The sequence below is a fragment of the Canis lupus genome, chromosome 1 (assembly GCF_011100685.1).
Source record: "Canis lupus familiaris isolate Mischka breed German Shepherd chromosome 1, alternate assembly UU_Cfam_GSD_1.0, whole genome shotgun sequence".
Lineage (NCBI taxonomy): Eukaryota > Metazoa > Chordata > Mammalia > Carnivora > Canidae > Canis > Canis lupus.
Genome location: NC_049222.1, coordinates 77,976,107 through 77,996,059, shown reverse-complemented (window position 1 = coordinate 77,996,059; position 19,953 = coordinate 77,976,107). Strand labels below are relative to the sequence as shown.

General features: G+C 44.5%; 1 protein-coding gene and 1 long non-coding RNA gene across 8 annotated transcripts in view; one reads left to right on the top strand and one right to left on the bottom strand.

The window, feature by feature from the left end:
- LOC102155844 (spermatogenesis-associated protein 31D3-like) overlaps nt 1–13,475 on the top strand; it is a 190,299-nt gene extending 176,824 nt beyond the window's left edge. For 5 of the 7 annotated variants that reach the window (XM_038527002.1, XM_038527001.1, XM_038527000.1 and 2 more), the window contains 3 exons: nt 8,188–8,233; nt 8,819–8,879; nt 9,103–13,475. In XM_038527002.1, coding sequence (XP_038382930.1) covers nt 8,188–8,233; nt 8,819–8,879; nt 9,103–13,354 — 4,359 coding nt within the window. In that variant the 3' untranslated portion in view covers nt 13,355–13,475. Of the gene's footprint in view, nt 1–3,876; nt 4,096–8,187; nt 8,234–8,818; nt 8,880–9,102 lie in introns of those variants that run through there. The other 2 variants (XM_038527004.1, XM_038526999.1) reach the window with 2 other exon arrangements.
- A 966-nt stretch (nt 13,476–14,441) lies between these two features.
- On the bottom strand, nt 14,442–18,367 carry LOC119875973. Its single transcript, XR_005354076.1, has 3 exons — nt 18,203–18,367; nt 17,198–17,744; nt 14,442–14,544 (listed from the first exon to the last, which is right to left on the bottom strand). It is a non-coding gene; the product is annotated as an uncharacterized LOC119875973 (long non-coding RNA).
- Between the last annotated feature and the right edge of the window lie 1,586 nt (nt 18,368–19,953).

The following is a 19,953-nucleotide window of genomic DNA, read 5'->3' as shown; positions in this document are numbered from 1 at the left end:
ACACATATCCTTCACCCAACTTGCTCTATTATCATTTAGCAGATGTGATCCATCCCATCTTTTACACTAAAGTGAAGAAGCCCATTTAAACATCTTGCCATTCATCTCTTGGACATATGCTATACGCCCATGTCAAAGCTCTCACATTTCTTTGATATTTATCCCCTGTGGAACATATTCACCACAGACGTATTTGTAACATTGGCACTGAGCTTCAGAGACTTTGACAATCAGTTCTCCTGTGCCTTATCGTCAACCCTGAGGAGCCACTGAGTGACTTCCTCAATTCCACAGAAGAAGTAATCTTGCAGAGCAATTTCAGGGCAGCATTTCACCGTCCCTTAATCACACAGTAACTGTAACATGCAAAAATGTATGGAAAGAGATCACTGTACATGTTCATAAAGACTTGACACTGTTCTATGTGTTTTCAAATATTTAGAAGAAAAATTTTCCTGTCACTGTTCAAATGAACTACGTGTTCCAAGTTGAACACAGTCCATCAAACATTCCTCTCTTTCCCAAAATGCCTTTAAAAGTAAACGATAAAAAATAAATAAATAAATAAATAAAAGTAAACGATAATATGAAAAAATGCTCCACATCATTAGCCATTGGGGAAATGCCAATCAAAACCAGTATTTGCTAGCACTTCACACCTACAAGGATGGCTAGAATAGAAAAGATAATACAAGTGTTGGTGGGAATGTGGAGATATCAGAAACCCCATAGTATGTTGGTGGGAATGGAAAATAGTGCAGCTGTTTTGGAAAACAGTCTTGCAGTGGCTCCAAATGTGAAACAGAGAGTTATCATGTAACCCAGCAGTTCCACTTCTAGGTGTATACTCAAGATAAATGAAAACATAATTCTACATGTAAAGAAAGGTTCATAGCTATCTTATTCATAAGATTCAAACTCATGTCACACCACGGATGGACCTTGGAAACATCATGTTAAGTGAAAGAAGCCATCCACATCAAATGTCCAGAATAGAGACAGAAAGTCGATTGATCTTAGAGCCGAGGGATGAGGGGAGAGGGAATGATAGAAAAAAACTGCAGATATTTTTCTCTGGAGTCATGAACATTTTAAAATGGACTGTAGTGATGCTCATGTCTGTGCCTATACTGAAAATCATGGAACTATACACTTAAATGTGTGAATTGTATGGTATGTGAACCACATTTCAATAAGGCTGTTAAAAACAAGGAAAGGATTCAAAAACAAATACTTAAGGATAGCAAGAAGGGGAGCATATAAAACAAAAGATGTCAACACATTTTTGCAAGGTGGAAATCCAGTGGAGGAGTGGTAACTTACTAGCAGAGCAAAAGCAATGTGCTGGCAAACCACTTCACAACTGTAAAATCCGGAAGACGAGCAACCTGGGCACCTAGATAAAAAAGAAATGAGAGGTTCTGTGTAGTAAACATGTTGAATCATTGGTCTTTTTTGTTTGTTTTATGTTTATGTAAGTACTAATTCATGCATACAATTTAAAAATCACCCCTTTTGTGGAACGTTGATGCTCTTTGCCAATATTCTGTAAAACTTTGTAGAAAAGTTAGCATACTTCAAATGTGCAGAGGATCCCGGGTTTCTTGCCTGGGGCAGAACCTGGGACAACTGTTTTAAAGTTGGCATTGCACACGTCTGGGGTCTGGGTATGGTGGAGGCAGCAGCTGCCGGAATCAAAGCCAGAAATCCCAAGGGTTGGGCTAACTTCATTTTTAAAAAGTATATATTTGAAAAAAAAAAAAAAAAAAAAAAAACTTGTGGCAAAGTTGCATCGACAGTAAAGCCAGGTAGTCTTTATCCAGATACCTATTAAGAATTTGACCTATTTACAATCTCTGTCTCCTTTCCTCCTCTCTCTGTGTAGGAACCCAGGTTCCTACATGTGAAAAATATGCATGTGAAAAATATGCATGTGAAAAATATGCATCCATTCGTGAATATTTGAGAATACATTTCATGCATCAAGCACTTTCTCCCTGTGTATTTCAGTGTGCATTTCTTAAGAAAAAGAATACTCTTACAGCACCATTATCTCCTTTTGTAAATTTAAAATGGACGCAAAACTGTTAACCTATCTCCAACTCCTATTCCATTCTTGTCAATGTATCCAGTGGTATCTTCTATCTATGTGTGTTTGTTTAACATGATAAACAAACATGTTTCTTTACATGATTTGGCCTAGGATCACATACTACATTTAGTTGTTGTGTATCTTTAGTTTCTTTTAATCTGGATCAGTTTCACTGCCTTTTTTTTTTTTTTTTTTTTTTTTTGAAGAGACCTTTTTTTTTTTTTTTAAGATTTTATTTATTTATACATGAGAGACAGAGAGAGAGAGAGGCAGAGACACAGGCAGAGGGAGAAACAGCCTGACCTGGGACTGGATCCCAGGTCTCCAGGTTCATGCCCTGGGCTGAAGGTGGCTCTAAACCGCTGAGCCACCGGGGTTGCCCCAGAGGAAGACCATTTTTGAAAAATAAATTTGATGTGCCATGTTTATAACCCCTTCTGACTTGGAAATGTTTTTGGGTGGAGCTAATCTTGCTTAGACTTTAAAGGATGTTTGTACAGTTGCGAGTCCTAGGGTCCTTCCGGACAGTCAAGACCACACTTTCTATTTGAAACTAATTCCAGAGCTACAGATATGTGGAGGGAGTTTTCTTAACAGAGATACCTCCTGCACTCAAGGAAGGGTGTGTGGGGTGGGGTGGGCTTGAAGTGTACCTTCCTTTCAGCTAGTGGCAATGGTGAAGCTGAGGATGCAGGAGAAGAGAGGTGGAGAAAGGAGCTCTCTCCACTGGTAAGCCCTCCTCAACGGGAGGGATAGGACTGGGTGTCTAGGGCCAAGACGGATTCATGACAGAGGGAATGTAGGCGAGTCAAGGTAAGGAAATGATACAGGCTTAATTTCAATAGTACATAATCTAAATGATGAAGCTGTAAGGGTGACAACTATTAAATGACTACTAGTGTGGGGAGATGACACAAATACATATAAAGCATCAACAGGAGCGACATTATTGTTTAAAATGGATAGAGATGCCAAAATGTATTTGGCGAAACGCCAGAAGGTACGTGGGAAAAAATACTTTTCATGGAAGAAGCAAGGACATGTGTGATTGGAAAACCCCTGAAAGGTACTGCTAAAGATAATTACAATTGTGCTCCTCAGACATTATGCTCGAGGAGCCCACTTTGTAAATTGAGAATTGTTCGGTCTTGTGGGCTATGGTCCAACACATTTGCTCTGTGAAATAAAGGAAACATTAAAAATGTTTGTGGGAGGAAGGGGCTTTGATAGTGAGAAGAAAGAGGGAGCAGGCCTTTGAGACATTCTGTGTGTGGAAGAGAACCTGTAGGGCACGAATAGCCTAAGAGGGATTTGGGGAAGTAGAAGCATTACAACTAAAGTTTTTTAAGTTGTTTGCCACGAGTCGCATGGGTGTGCCATCCACTTTCTGTTCCTTGGTTCAGGGTATTCTGCTCTCATGCTCTGTGGTGGACTTGGATTCTTTTGGGGAGATGGGGAGGGTGGGGATGCCACTGAGTCTATTTCTTGTGCCCTATCACCAAGTAATAAAAAGGGTCTCAGGTAACATCAATGTAACAGGTGGAGCAAGAACATTTCACTAAGGTAAATATATGATACAGTGAATAAGTGGAGTAGGAAGGTAGGTTGGAGACATCTGAGGGGCCATGGGAGGATGGACACATCTGCCTGGCTGGATGGTGGGAGAAGGGTTGCATGTGAGTTTCTCTCTCAAGTGTTGTCCCCTCCCCCACGCTCAAGAACCTCTAGAGTCTGTACTAAAGCTCTGTGATGTGCGCCTGGAACCCTAGTCTAGAACACGTAGTCTCAATGCCCAGGGGCCTGAGGCAGCAGTGCATTTCCAATAAGGTCAATCATCTTTGTCTGAGAAGCCTTAGTGCACCATGGCTGACCTCCAAATAAGCTTGCTAGGTAGTCCTGTCCTTGCCTTCCTGTGTGGGATGGGGCTCCTTCTTCTGATGCTGTGCTACCTAAAGAGGAAACTATGTTTGCCAATATGTTGGAAACAGAGAAATGTCAATCAGGTAAATAAAGTAGAGTCCCTCAGAGACAGTAAATCTTTCTTTTCAACCAGATGAATTCAAGCTATCAACTGTCAAATCATACTTTTGCTGAACCTTACAAATTTTATTTCATTTTCGTTTTATTTTATTTTATTAAATTTTTTATTTTATTTTATTTTATTTTATTTTATTTTATTTTATTTTATTTTATTTTACTTTAATTATTTTAAGTAGGCTCTAAGCCCCATGTGGGCCACAAGCCTAACACAGGACTGGAAATCATGACCCTGAAATCAAGACCCGAGCGGAGACTGAGAATCAAGTATAACCAATGGAGCCACCTAGACACCCCTTAAGTTATATTTCAATTTCCATTTAGTTTAAAATGTTTTTTTTTTCCCTCAAAACGTCTTCCTTGGCCTGTATAATAGTAGTGTGTTATTTAATCTAATCCAAACATTTTGGGATTTCTAGCTATCTTGCTGTTTGATATCTAGCTTAATTCTACTATGCTCTGCAAACCTACTCTGTGTGATTTCTATTTTATGTTTGTTAAGGTGTGTTTTGTGGCACTGAATGTGATCCATCTTGCTGGATGTTCCATGTGCACTTGAGAAGAATGTGTATTCTTGTCTTAGATGAAGTATTCCATAAATGTCAATTAGATCAAGTTGATGGACGGTGCTCTTCAGGACAACTCTATCTATTCTGGTTTTCTGCCTGCTGACTCCGTCCCCACTCTGTATGATAGGGGGCTGTTGAAATCTCCAACAATAACCGTGCATTCATCCATTTTTTCTAGCAGTTCTACCAGTTTTTGCCTCACATACTTTGACACTATGTTGTTACAAGTGCACATACATGTTAAGCAGTGCAGTGTCTTAGTGGAGAATTGATCTCTTGGATGTTATGTGATGCTCCTCTTTATCCCTGATAATTTTCCTTGTTGTGAAGTCTGCTGTGTCCAACATGAATATAGTTACTTCTGTTTTCTTTTGGTTAGTGTCAGCATGGTGTTAGCATTTCTTTATCCCTTTGCTGTTAATCAGTCTGTATCTTTATACTGAAGGTGGGTATTCTGTAGACAACATGTACTTGGGTCTTGTTTGCCTATCCCGACAGTCTTCTCCGTGTTTTAACTGGTGCATTTAGACCACTTCCATATAGTGATTTTAAACACAGTCCATTAATGCCTCTAACTGGTCTGTAACCCTTTACTATTCATCATACATATACTTTCTGGCTTTTTATGCTTTTTCTGGTTTCAAACAAGCACTGATAGGATTCCATTTTCTCACTTTTGTTAGCATATCAATTATTCTTTGCTTAACAATATTTTATTGTTTGTCCTAGAGCTTGTAATATAGATTTACAAGTACTTGAAGTGCACTTTTGTATAACGCAAGACCACCTCATATGTCGCGCAGGAATTTCCAATTCCCCCCGTCCCTTGTAATACTGATGCCATTCACGACGCTTATCTATATACTATAATCACCCAACACATTATCATTATTATTATTAGGTCAATTCAGAAGACGAAAAAATTTTCATTTTATCTGCATTCCTTCCTTTTCTCCTTTTCTTCTTTGTAGATCTGTGTTATTTTCCTTCTACCCGAAGAACTTCTTTTAACATGTATTGCACACAGGTCTCTGGCTAATGAATTCCCTGGTTTTATTTCTCTTTCACTTTTGCACGATAATTTCACTAGATATAAAATTTTTGATTGCTGTTTTTTTTTTCTATCAACACTATTTCACTCCAATCTCTTACTTGCATGATTTATGATAATAGGTCATAATTCTTATATTCTTTCCTCCACAAATGGGGTTTTCTTTCCCTCTGCCTTCTTCCAAAATTTTCTCCCTCCCCCTTACATTTGAATATGATATGTCCAGGAATAGATTTTTTTTAGCATTTTCCTGATTGCTGTACTCTCAACTTCCAAAAGTATAGTTAATCTGTCATTAATTTTGGAAAGTCCTTGGCCATTATTACTTCAAACATTTTTTCTGTTCTTTCTTCTCCTTCTGGTATTCCAATTACATATATGTTATACATTTTGTTTTGTTGGTGGTGGTGGTGGTTGTTATACATTTTGAAACACAGTCCTCTGATATCTTAGACTTTAGCATTCCAAAACTTATTCTTCTCTTTGAATTTCAGTGTGGTAATTTCTAGTGACATCTATGTAAACTCACCCATTCTTTCCTTGACCATATGCAACCTACAGATGAGTCGATCAAAGGCATTCCTCATTTATCATAGTGCTTTTGGTTTTAATATTTCCATTTGATTTTTTCCTCAGGGTTCCCCTCCCTCTGCTTACATCCTTCAGTTGTTTTTGTGTGTTGTCTAGTTTTTACATTAGAGACCTTCAGATAATAATCATGGTTATTTTAGATGCCATGCATGAGAATTCTGAAATCCGTGTCATATCTGAATGTACACCTGATGCTTGGTTTTTCTATTGAGATTGCTTTATCTTGCCTTTTAGCATGGCCTGTAATTGCTCTTTGAAAACCAAAGATGATGTATTGGGCAATAGGAATGGAAGAAAACAGACCTTTACTGTGAAGTCGTATGTTAATCTGGCTAGGTGTTGGGCTGTGTTTAATATTATTGAAAGTATACATGTCAGAAGCTTCGATTTCCAGTAGTGTCCTTGTTTTTGTCTCTCCTAGTGTCTTTACGTTCCCCTTAATCTCCAGAAATAGAGCCTATACTTTGTAGCTCTTTTGAGCTGCGATCCTGTTACTACCCTGGAGCCCAGTGAATACTGTGGTGAGGTGCTGGGGAGGGAATATAATTAAACATCAGTCTTTTAATGGGCTTATGTCCCTGAATTTCGGTGGTCACAATTGTTTTGAAGGTTTTTGGTTTTGTTTTGTCCCACTTCATAGATGAGACAGGAGTCCTAGAAGGGGCTGCTGTAGACGGGTAATTTATGTTCTCCCACGTGGCATTTGGCTCCTGTAGTCTTTTCCGCCGCTGTGTAGGCATTCCATTATGGAGGACACTGTGGGATTATTTCACAGTGTTCAAAATGGTTACTTTTCTCTCAAACCCTATACTCTCCTGGCAGAGAACTGAACATATTGGTAAGTCTTTCCTGTGAGAACCAGGTGGGCTTCCTTGTAATACCCTCCATAAAAAGTGTCTATGTAAGGGTTCCTACTATGAGAGCAGTGCTGAGCCACTAGCTTCTGTTCCAGGTAAGTTAATCTTAAATACGATTTTCTGCAGTGGGCAGAAAAGGGGCAGTGGTATGCCACAAATGGCTCCAAGAAAAATCACTGATTTCAGTTTGTAAGCTTTTGGCTCCTTTCAAAGACTGAAGTGATGGCTTTCAGGTTTTTAAATGTTAGAGCTGGAACCACAAGTTGTCCTCCAGGAAACGAGTCTTTGTTTTCCTATTCCTCTTGCCACTTTTCTAAATGAGTTTGGTAGAATCAGAGATATACCAAGAGTGGGAAGTCTAAGGAAAGAAAGGACATTCACTCCTCTAGGAAAAGAGATCTGGCAGCACTAAGTTTTCAGGAAGGACCTAGGTTTCTACTTGGAAGTCACAGGCTTTCTGATACGTTGGCTGGTCTTGGGTAAAATCCCACACTCTGGGAATCTCTGGAGCGGGATTGGGTTATTTAGAGAGTATAGAATCCGTATGAGAGAACAAATTCCCTAGCACCTGATCATGAGTCACATTCCCATGTAAGGTATCACTCGGCCAAGTCTTCCTTTGTGTTGGGCAATCAGTAGCACAGCACTGAGCCTCTGAGAAGAGACTGTGGTCAGAGCTATGTCCTAAGATACAGGGTCCTGGCTGAGGGAGCACAGACGTGCCTTCCGTCTTCAGGTTCTAGGTCCGCATTGAACAAAGGACTTCGGACTGAGAATATCAGCTGTGGGCCCCACAGTATCCTCCTTTGTGTTTTTGAAAGATGTAAATATTGAAAAAATTTTTATCGCCTTTAAAAATCAATCAAAAAGCATACAAAGTTCTATTAATTAAAATAGAGTCCTACTGTTTTTGGATAATAATGTCTCCACTTCTGAGAGAACAGTCAGAGAGAGGAGCCCCAACCCTTCATTCTTTTATTTTTGTTCTAGCGTCAGGGAAGAACCAAGAGGAGGAGGAAAGGCCGGCCACTGAAAGGTAAGGTTCTGCCTATCCCACCTGAGCTCTCCAAGGGTGACCCTTCCTGTCCTTTCCGTGAGGGGCCAGGTCCATGATCTCTGAGCATGTTGGCTGATAGATACAGTCCCGTCTCAGAAAACAGAGGCCTCAGGAGAGAGGCTCATGGAGAGGCAGGCAGAGCCCAAGACCCTTCCCAGGTTCCTTGCTCTGACCATCCCTGGGCATGAAGTAATGGTGGTCCTGGGCAATGTGTGTGGCCCAACAGGTGGCCGTGTGAGATGTCAAGAGTCAGAAGTTCTGGCTCCTGACTTTGTGAAAGACCTCTGACATCATGGATACTCAGATTCCTCTTACAGGTAACCACTGACCTATGTTCCTCATAGGATGGTTTTCAGTATCACATGGGATAATACATGCAAAAGCCCACTCTGAGTGATAAAACAATAGGAGTCTTGTTATTATTATTATCATGACCATGTGATCTTATATCCTCATCCTTGGAGCTCTCCAAGTCCACTCTACCAAGGATAAGCCTTAAAGGACACTATTCCATCTTTTAAAAGATCTCTTGCTTCTATTTTTATCATTCTCCTGGTTTCCCAGGGTGGAGAACTTGTCAGAGCGAAGTAGAGGCGGCAAGAAAGGTGCTTTCTCTTCTGCAGAGGTGACTAAACATTAATTTCTTTCCAGTACCCCTGTTTTTCTCAGAGTCTATGAAATTCTGGGGCCTCAGGGAAGCCTGGGATTGACAAGGGATGGAGAATCCTGGGAGTTAGAATGTGAAAAACTTGGGGAAGAGGGGGGGACCCTATCTTTGCCAGACGTACCATGGTCACACATGTTCGTCCTGGTCTTGGCTGTAGCTTTGTACCTCCTGTCTCTTGCAGCCCCCTAGGCCGGCATCATGATACCACCCACTTTCGTCATCTGTTATGTCCAGACCCCTCCTGTGAGGTGTGTAATAGCACAACTGCTGAGGTCAATCGTCTGCTGTTCCCAGATGCCCTGGAAGATGCTACTCCCTCTGTGATCCCCTTGGATTCCACAGCTCCTGTGATTGACTCGTCATTCACTCCTGTCCCTCCAGGAGACCTAGTGTCTGCCCCTTTGCCTGAACTTTCCCCAAAACCCCCTGCTGTCTTCTCACCTAGCCCAATGATCCCGTTAGCTCACTTTTTCTTACCCTCACCACCCAATCATTCTCTGCCCCTAGAGCCAAAAGCCTTGGAATCTGAATTCCTAGCAGACCATTCCACTTCACCCCAACCTTTTGCCTTTCCCTCTCTCCTACCACATGACACTCAGAATGGAGATCTTATTGTCCAACCAGAGGCCACTTTACCTCTGAATACCATCTCCCCTTTTGACTCCACCATTTCGCAAGATATTAACCTCTTACCAAATCTGTCCCAGAAAATGAATCCCATTGATTCATTCTCTTGTCTTCATGCACCACAAACCCTGTCTGTTTCACCACCGCCAGACTGCACTTTAGCTGTGACTCAATCTAAATCAATTCCTGTCTCACTGAAGCCTGTTCCTGAGAATGTGTTTCCAGATAGCCCTGGCGGGTTGTCCACCTGTGTCCCAACAATCAGAAGTAGTGACCGTCCAAAACCGTCCATTTCAGAATTCTCCTGTTGGCAGGCTCATGCCAACAACATGTTCTTCCCCAACATCTCACACTCTGATTTTCAGCAAGAGCAAAACCATCTAACAGAAACCTATCTCTGGAGAGACTCTGCCGTCAAGCCAAAGCAGGCCAGTGGATTTTCTTTCCCTGGCCCTAACTTCCAGGAATTCTTAGAGACACAAATGAAAAGGAGAATGGCCTGCCAGATTTCAGAGAAGAAAAAAAGAGAGGAGGGACCATTTTCCAAACACATGTGTTCAGAATACCAATGGACATCTTTAGGGAATTCTTTGCAGCCACATGATGTGCAGGTCACTACAGCCCCCAAAACTGGCTGGAACTCTGAAGGCAGACCAGAGCAGCTGCCTTTTTGTCAGCAGCTCCTCTATGTCAAGTCTCTGGGAGGAAACTTGCATCAGAAATACAGCCAGCTCTTCTGGGGTCTTCCCTCTTTGCACAGTGAGTCCTTAGTAGCCACTCTCCTGGTTTCTAGTAGTACTTCCCCACTAGAGTCTCACTTTGTCTTATTCAATGGAATTCATAATACCTCTACAGTCGAAATGCGGGAACAAGATTCTCCACCACTTCCTCATTCCCATCCCATTCTTCTGCCCAGTGTACATCCCCCAGCCTTGCTTCAATCCCTGTCCCAATCCCAACCCTTCCCTTACACTCAGGTGAACCCCCAGGCCCACTTTCAATCCCACCTCCCAATCCTACCATCTTCTTCTTCAGCCCAGATAAGGGACTGTGGGGTATCTTTCCATCGATCCAATAATGAGTCAGACTCTCATATCTTGACTGAAAATCAACACCTGGAATGGTACGTGTTGCAGAAGCAACAGGAAAGCCTGTGGGGTTTAGTCCCTGTGTTCCAAAACCCCCCAGAAATCATTTTTCCTCAAGCTCCCAACTTTCCATTGGTTAGCTGGTCACCCCATGCCTATGTCCCAGTCTCAATCCCTCCTGGCCATTTTCATATCGCCTGTGAGCCCCAGAAGACCCTGGAGTTACAAAGGCCAAGGAAGGTAATCCCACGCTGGTGCCTCCACGCCTGTAGAAATCTAGAGTCTCTAGCACTGATGGGGCCTCAGTGTAAACTAACAGTAATGTCTCAGCAAAAGGGCAGACATGTTCACTCACAATTCTCTGAGCTTCAGGCCTATAGTAGCAAGGATCTAGCAAAGACTGAATGTAGTCTCCCAAGAAGTTTCCATGAGAGGCTCCCAACAAAGTTCCCGCTAAGGAAGGACCTGAGGAGGAATCTTGGGTATATCCTAGAGAAGAGCCCAGAAGACAGCCCACATAGGGTCTCAGAATGCTATCTAGGGAAGGGTCCGAGGGCTGCCCTGGAGACAAAAAGTAACTGTAGGTGTCATTCAAGGAATCACTCAGGGAATGAATTATTAAATGTCTCAACAATAGACACAGACCAGAATCACACGAAAAACATCCTTAGATTACATATGAGCAGGAAATTTTGGCAGATCACTGCAGGGAGGATTCCTATAGGTGTGTGCTATTCATGGCTGGCTGATGACAATACATTGCCTTTTTCTGGGAGTTTTCAGACTGAGACAGAAAACACAAATTCAAAAAAGACAATGATGAATACAGCTTATTGCCAGATTACCCCTCTAGAGCTTCCTTTTCTTGATCCCAGAATGCGACAGATGCTAGAGACCCATATTATAAGATTTCGCATGAGTCAGAGGTGGGGTCTACCTCTCAGGGTTCTTAAATCCATAAAATCCATAGATATGTTGAGGAAAGCCAAAACATGGCCTGTTCCCCAAAGTGCCTTTTCCTCCTCAGCCATGCTTATTTCTGGGGTGGATTCCAAAGCTGAGGTTTCTAAAGCCCTTGAGGGAATCTCTAAACCTATTTTTGGAGACAGGGTGAGAACAACAAATTCAGCCCTCACCCTTGATCGTCCTCTCCCTGCTATGCCATCTGTAGGCAGTGAAGGACAGGGGGTCCTGAAGGGATCACACTCGGACACTGATCATAAGTTTGCAGAGGATATCCAGACAGCCGAGGGTGGCAGCCATAATTTTCAATCCCTTACACACAACATCAAAGTTCAAGTGAGACCCAGTGAGACTACATCAGACAACACATGTGGCCCAGAGTTGTCCATGAGGCAAGCTGGGGCTGGACATGAGCCAAAGGATGAAGACCTGAGTTCCAGCGACAGAGTAGAAACAGTTGAGGGCAAAGTGATGTTGGAGAAGAATTTAGAACATTTTGCTATGTCCAACTTGTCCAGGGGTATATCTGACACCAAGGAGCTCGGTACTCTTCAATCCCAATCTCGTGACACCCTGACAACCAGTGAAGAGTTGGGAATCTCCAAAATGATAAATGTCAATATGAGTAAGGTAGAAACTGCCCTGACCAATGAATATCCCTCACCAAATGTACTGGTTCCCCAACATTATGAACTATCAGACGTTAAAAGCCTGCTCCTTAGTGAGTTAAAGTGCAAACTGGACACCGGGGAGCATAACCAGGCTCAAGGTCATCCCACGAACATGGCCATTACTTCAAATAGCTTGACTTCCAAGGGCTCACTGACTCAGTCCCAGAGTGTCTGCAGCAGGGACGTGGAAGCTTCCCAGATGCTGCATGTCCATCTGGAGGATGAGAGGATGAGCACAGAGCAGCAGCATGAGTCCTGGGATTCCAGGCAAACCTCATGTCAGTGCCAGCCTAACAATTTCCCACAGACAAATAGTGCAGAGAAAGTGAGACCTCAGGGTTCCAAAGCACGAAAACGTAAAGGTGTGGTTTCAGGAGTAGGGACACCTGTAGCCAGAAAAGAGAACCACTGTGTTGAGGACGCAAAATTAGACAGTGCTTCCCCATCTCCGTCACAGAAGAAACAGCTTCCTCGTGAACGTTACCTCGGAGAAATGATGAGGCAATGTTTTCAGTGGTTCAGTTCCAAGAAAAAAATGATAGGGCAGGAAAGTCCCCAGCCAAAAGCCAAGTTCATGTCAGCCTTCGTGCAGCACCAAGGCCTAGTTGAAAGTGTGGCTACTTCTGTGAGTGATGTGCCTCCTGAAGCTCACAAGCCCATGACTACCACTGGGAAGATTCTAGAAGAGAAGATGGAATGGAGGTATGAATCTGAGGCCTTAGAGGTAAGCCAGCAGCAAGAGGAACTAGAGGCCCAGGTAGTGCTTGACCCACAGCATGAGAAACAGGCAAGTATCAAGACCTGCAGTGAAGATGCTGTCGCTGCTGACCAGGGATGTCTTACAAGTATCCAACGCAACAGAGACAGGGCCGGACATCCCCAGAAAGCTGTGATCTTCAAGGACCAGCTATCGGGCCAGAGTAAACCCCCTTCTTCTCTCTCCCTCGGGGAGCCTGTGCGTCAAGCATGCCAGGTCCTTCCGGCCACCCTCAGCCCTGGTGAAAGTACTGTGTTTAGTGATTTGACTCTTCTACTCAAGCAGAAAATGCTTCACCAGCACTTCCAGGAAGAAGACCTTCTTTAAAGAAATCATTCCATCCTTGTTGAGAAAGCCTCACAGTTTTCATGTCAATATGTCCTCTGATGAGAACCACTTCAGCCCAACGAATAATATTAATCCTCCTCAATAAAGGTTTCTTTAAATAGTGGTGTTCTCTGTGTGCTGCTGTGGGCCTGGGGCTGGGGCTCGGGCTTGTGTTCAGGGAAAGGAAGATGCGAGTTAAACTCCTACCGAGTTCCTCTTTGGGCTTCAACAAGCTCACCAGTCCCTGGTAAGGAACCAGACAGTGGCCCTCTCAGTGTTATCCTGAGGTCCTTTATTTGACTCTGCTCAGATGTCCTGTATTTAAAACATGTAGTTTTCTTCATAAAAAGAACTGAAAGCTTACTCTGAAAACCTTCAGGCCTTTACAAAGTGAGAAAAATCCCTGAAAGTCTAGACCTTGCTTCAAACTGTCTTTTCACCTGCTCCCAAACTATCTGTAGGGTGGGATGAGTTACTATGTCATCTAGGCCTCACCTCCTGGAGACTACTCAGAGCAATGATACCATTTCACATGAGTCCATGGGATAGATTTGAGCATGAAGATCGTACCTCCACGAATGTTGTCAGAGAGGTTGTCCTCCTACATGGTGCCTGCCTTCCCAGGCATGCAACATTTTAGACCAAGGTTACAATAATTGAGGGGTGCATTAGTTATCTATTGCTGCGTAATGGGTACTCCAAAATTTAGTGGCTTAAAAATACATACTTGGCCTGCCTGGGTGGCTCAGTGGTCTGCCTTTAGCTCAGGTTGTGATCCCAGGGTCCTGGACTTGCATCCTACTTCTGGCTCCCTGCAGACAGCCTGCTTCTGCCTCAGCCTATGTCTCGGCCTCTTTCCTCTGGGTCTCTCATGAATAAACAAGTATCTAAGAATAAGCAAGCAAAAACATTCTTATTATCTCAGTTTTTGTTGGTCAGAATTTTGGGGGATTTTCTGTTTCAAGGCTGCAGTTAAGGCATCAGCTGGAGCTACATTCTCATCTGAAGGCTTGACTGGGCAAGGACTTAGGTCTGTACTCACTCACACAGTTGTTGGCAGGATGCAGTTCCTCAAAACCTGTTGGCCTGAGATCCTCTGTACCTTGCTGGCCCATGGATGGAGTTGGCTGGTTCCTTGTCACGTGGGCTTCTCCAACATGGCAGCTTACTTCATCAAACAAGGAGAGAGTCTGCAAACAAGGCAGAAGTGACAATCTTTTGTAACAGGAATAACAGGAAGGACACCCCCTGTCCTTTCCTCTATTCACCAGAGGCAAATCACTCAGTCCAGCCTCTGTTCAGGGGACGGGTGATCACACAAGGCCGAGAACACCAGGAAGTGGGGATTATCACAATCTTCTAAGAAGTCTTCCTAATGCAAGGGTTTCTTCTTGGACACTGTACTCGGTTTGCTGACGCGAAAGTGGCCAAAGATGCCAAGTGGATCCTTGTCCTCATTCATATCCAAGTCCACAAGGTCAGAACCGTTTAATGGCTAGGTGGACTGGCAGCTGGTAAGAAAACATCAAAGAGATGGGAGCATCCAAAGAAGAAGGAGAGGTGGTATAGAAAGGTAAAGGTAGTACGGGTCCATCCTGATTGGTCAAGTAAATGAAGCCCTCAGGACCACCTGACTTACCGGTATTCAGACTACAGGGGAGGAAAAATTTGCGTTTATGGTTCATCTCAGTTCTACCACAGTCTCACCACTTTGCCCTAGTTCCCAGATCCTAGGTCTAAAGAGGTCACCTTCAGCTTCTGGGGACCTAAACAAGCTTATAAAGAAAGCAAACCTTACAGGTTTCAAGGATTAATTTCTGTTCTTATTAATATATTTATTATATAGTACAGCTGTCCTTCAAATTTAATACTCATAGCTTGAACTTGAACATCAGAGAGAATGGGTCACCCCATTGATGGAGAAGGCAGTACTAAGGATCTTAGATCACATACCTCCCATCTTGGGATATTTTCCATGTGCCTATGGTTACAGGACATCTAACCAGGGAGAGGTGAAGGCTTAAAGGGGCTGAGTTAATGGCCTGGGGTCATATTAAGAGTGACACCTAATGTCCATATCTTCCATTTAGAGAAATACTAGACGAAGCAATGAGATAGGATTTGCACACTCAGAACATAAGGGAGGTGATCTGTCCACATGATATGGTAGCACCATGTACGAGTGATCTCAGACTTTTGTTCTGCTTCTAGGATGGTATTCCTTTTTTTCTGTATTCCTATTCCTATAGGAAAGCATCACTATCATAAAAAGCAGGATGGTGTTATTAGCTGAAAAATGTTTGGAGAGATGAGGACCAATTTATCTCGAAACGGGCGTGCTTTGTGCCCACACTCCCGGATCAGCGTGTTATGAGTTTTCAGGGGGGTGTCATTTAAGTGATATTGTGTGGTGCCTGAAGAATCGTCACTGGCATATAATCACATTCCTTGAGACATCCTTGCAGAGGGAATCACACAGAACTCTGCTCCAACTGACAGTTGCAGTGGAGGAACCCAGGCTTTTATGAGAAGGGGCTCTTCTATTGAGGCTTTGGCCTTAGAACTTCCATTGGCCCTGGGTCAGAGCCTAACCTAGGCTCTTTTCCCGGGGTCACAATGGCACATTTGGTCTTCATTGCACAGGCCAAGTGGCAGGTTCAGAGACTTGTGGAAGCTGCCTCCTTGCTTCTGCTAGGAGACTCAAGGTCTGTTCCTTCCTTCACTGGTGGGGGTGGGGAGACCAGGAAAGAACTGATTATCATGTAAGTGTAGCAGTGCTTCCCTGTGGGGAGGAGCCTGGGCTGGCAATGACAAGAAGGGCTGATTTTCCTCTTTAGGGGTTCTTTCCTAGCTTTAGGCAGCCGTCATTGGAGGCAGGATACTTTGCCAAGCTATTGATCACTGTTTCTCTTCCTGCCAGAGAGGACCCCAGCAGGAATAAAAGCTAAGTTCCCCTTTGGTCTTACAGGAAGTTCCCAGCTCTGGTCTCAGGGGTAATTAATGGTTTTCATGTTTCCTCACCCCAAAGGGATGTTGTGAGGCACCTGTTGTACAGTCCTGTCCAGACTCTTATGTGAGAGACAAATTTTTGCCAGGTGCCCCCAGGACAGAGGAGATAGAAGTTGCCATAGGTGCTGGATGGAAAGGACAGTTTACTGAAGGTACCAGTGGCTCCAGTGACTTGATACTAAGGGTATAAAGATGGGTTCCTAAGTGGATGGGTTGTGTGTGGAAGTCCTCTAGGAGACAGCACAATTTTTCTAAGGACAGAAACGATGTTTGCTGAAATGACCAATCATCAAGCCACATTACCTTGGGGGCTACAACAAGACACTGCCTTGCCCCCACATGGCATAGTGACTAGACAACCACTGGCCTTTTGATGGCCAAAGGAGTGCGGCCTTGAACATCCCAGGGGCAACCATGATGGGTTCAAGAACAGAGAGTCTTACCTATTTGCCTGATAGTGAATATATATTGCCTAATAGCAAATGCCTCCCCACCGTCCCCATTGCCAGCAAGGACTAATATTGGACACCTTCTTTTAACATGGGGGCTCTGAGGTAGTTTCAATTTAATAGTGAAATTAAGGACTGCTTGCCGTACTTCAATTTTGTGAAACGTGCTTTTATATGTATTATCCCATTTAATATTTACAGTCCTTCCCCTCTTATGGAAGGGTAAGCTGAAGTACAGAGAAGCTAATATATACTTAGTGTGCTAGCACGGAAGATGGAGCCAGGGATGGAGAGCCCCCTTATACTGTGAGCAACTATTAGGATGTAAATGAGAGCAAATACAATTTAACTGACTTGAAAAAAGAGAATCTGTTGACTTAGGTACCTGAAAATGTCTGGAAGTAAGGCTGTCCTCAGGCAGGAGGGTTCATGGTGAGCTCGGTTGATGCCACATAGATTCTATTCATTTCTTGGCTCCATATTCTGGACCGACGTTCTGTCTGACAATTTTGTAGCTTTAAGTGTATCTTTCAAGCTTTAAGTGTAGCTAAAAATGGGTTGTCTCCCTCAGTAGTCCCTGCCATAATCCCATTGTGCCTTACTGGCTCCATAGTGGCACCTGACCATCCGTGAGCAATCACTGTCGTCAAAAGGGTAAAAACCCCCTTCTGGCCAGGCCCGAGTTCTAGACGCATTCTTAACATAGGTGTGTTGGGGAAAGACAACTCCACCTGCACATAGACTGAGAATGGTGTTAGTTCCCTGGAGGTCAATAAAGTGACCGTTTCTAGAAGGTGAGTGAATGCTGGGGTCAAACCAAAACCAGATGTCGACTCCAGCCCTCCTGCTCACTGCCCAATTTCTGTCTCCTTGTCCAGAGTAACGCCATGACTAAAGATTAGAGTTGCAGAGAATGCTGATTCTGTGGAGACCTAGGGATAGGAAAGAGGTGGGCCGAGGCCCAGGTAGGAATCAGTCAGAGACCCCAGCATCCATATGTCTAGACCATCCTATAATCTGTCCTTTTATTGTCTACCCTGTCTCGTCCTGGAGTCCTTTATGTCCCTTCCAGTTTAGTCATGGCCATATCCTAGAACTTCTCACCAGGAACACTTCTGCCACCGGAAAAGACAATCTGACATTCCACCCGATTTTATCCTTTCAGCTTATGCCCTCACTAGGCCCATTCTACAACCTACTCAGGAACTACCAGACTTTCTACATATCCCTGTCCATCTGACAATGTTTTGTCTTCATTTCCTGACTCTCCAAGGAAAACTCCGGTTCTCACTTAATTGCACACCTATATAGCTCTATGCTCAACAGCCTACCCCAGTTCCCTTTCATCTGTTATGCCTAGCAAAAGTCAGTTCTACTTTTTGAGACCCACCTTCTGGTAAAGGGTTGATTCCTCCGGATTAAATCAACACAAGCAGGATGCCTGGGAGGCTCAGTGGTTGAGCGGCTTCACCCCAGGGCGTGCATCCAGGGTCCTGGGATGGGTTCCACATCAGGTGCCCTGCAGGGAGTCTGCTTCTGCTTCTCTGCCTCTGTCTCTGCCTCTTTCTCTGTGTGTCTTATGAATAAATAAAATCTGTAAAGAGAAAACCAACAGAAGCAAGTATTTTGATGGCACCATAAATGTTCTATAATAACGGTCACCTTCAACACTGCCTGAACACAATCCATGAATGAATTTTTGGCATTAGGGGCACATCAGCGAAGGAAACAAAGCTCCCACCTTGGCGGAGCTCGTAAGATTGGTCCTTCGTCAATTCTCTTGCCTAAGTGCTCAAGGCGAATTCACTTTCCTACATTTCTCCACACTCCTTACTCGTTGATCATGTGTGCTGGACCATGACAGCAGAAGAAGTCATCAGAAATTTTCATCAATAAAACATTTTAAACGAATAATAAAACCAAAATGTGAACACCCATCCCTTCTTCTTTCATTCCTGTTATACTACAAGTTTTTCCTCCTTATACTAGATGCTTTTCCTCAGGGAGCTGTCCTTGCCTTCTACTTTACAACACTTTTTTGCACTGTTGGATTATGTGGCTCAATCATCTGTTGTTTTAGACGGCAGAGACCAGCACACCTCATCAGAGTCTGGCCCACCCAGCAGAGCTCTGGAACCTCCGGCCAGAAGTAAGACCAAGCCGAGGGATCTCCGCGGGGGTGTTCAGCCCAGGGTCTCTGGGGGCGGGGCCACGCCTCGCAGAGCGGCTCCTAAGGGCAGGGCCATGTACAGGGTGGGGCACACCCGGGGACGGGGCTGGGTCTAGGGAAAGCCGCTCTGGGCCCGGCCGCATCCAGGCTCGGGGCCGTTTTCCAGGGCGGGCCACGTCCAAGAAAAGCGCATGCAGGGCCTCGGCTGACAGACCTCGGTGTTTGGCTTCTTGATGGCGGTGCAGGGCAGTCGGCCCGTTCGTCAGACATCTCACCTGAGGCTTCTGGAGCCTGCCTCCATCTCTTCGAGAAGTGAGAGGTCTGGTTTGCCGCAAAGTCAGATTTTGATGAGGGCTTCCGGCTCCCAGATTGACCTTCCCTCCTGCTCTGCCCGAGGATCCTCCCCACCATCCGTTTCCATCCTGGCTGCTGGGTCAGGAGGCCTCTCAACGCCTAAGTCCCACGCGACGTGGGGGCCTCGGAGACCCTGCTGAGGCCTGGGGGTCGGGGTACGTTGGCCGCCGGAGCCCCTTTGGCAGAGGTACTGGGCGGAACCGGGAAAGTGAGCGTCGTAGTAGATGCGGTGGCGATTTTGACCGCCCTTAGGGCTTCACCTTGCCCTTGGCATCTGGCCTGGAGCTGGAAACCTGTCTCAGACGTCATCCACTCTGTGCAGAGATGATAATATCTCACGGGGTGGCCCGAGACTGGATGAAAAGGGACGAGGTTTGAGTAGGTAGCGACAGGGGCCGGGGTTGCTGCAGGGCCTTCCAGACCCCGGAGGCCCCCGTGCCTCGGGAGTGCCTGCACTGGTCCGCATGGTGAGGCGTCAAGCTGAGAGTTCAGACACTGGATTAGGGCTGCTCGTTTCTGATTCTCCGCAGAGCCAGTAAGTGGAGACGGACGCCCACGGTTTGCTAGTTGTCTTCAAAGGCCCACAAGAGCTTCCCAGGCTGCGGCGGGCCCTAGCG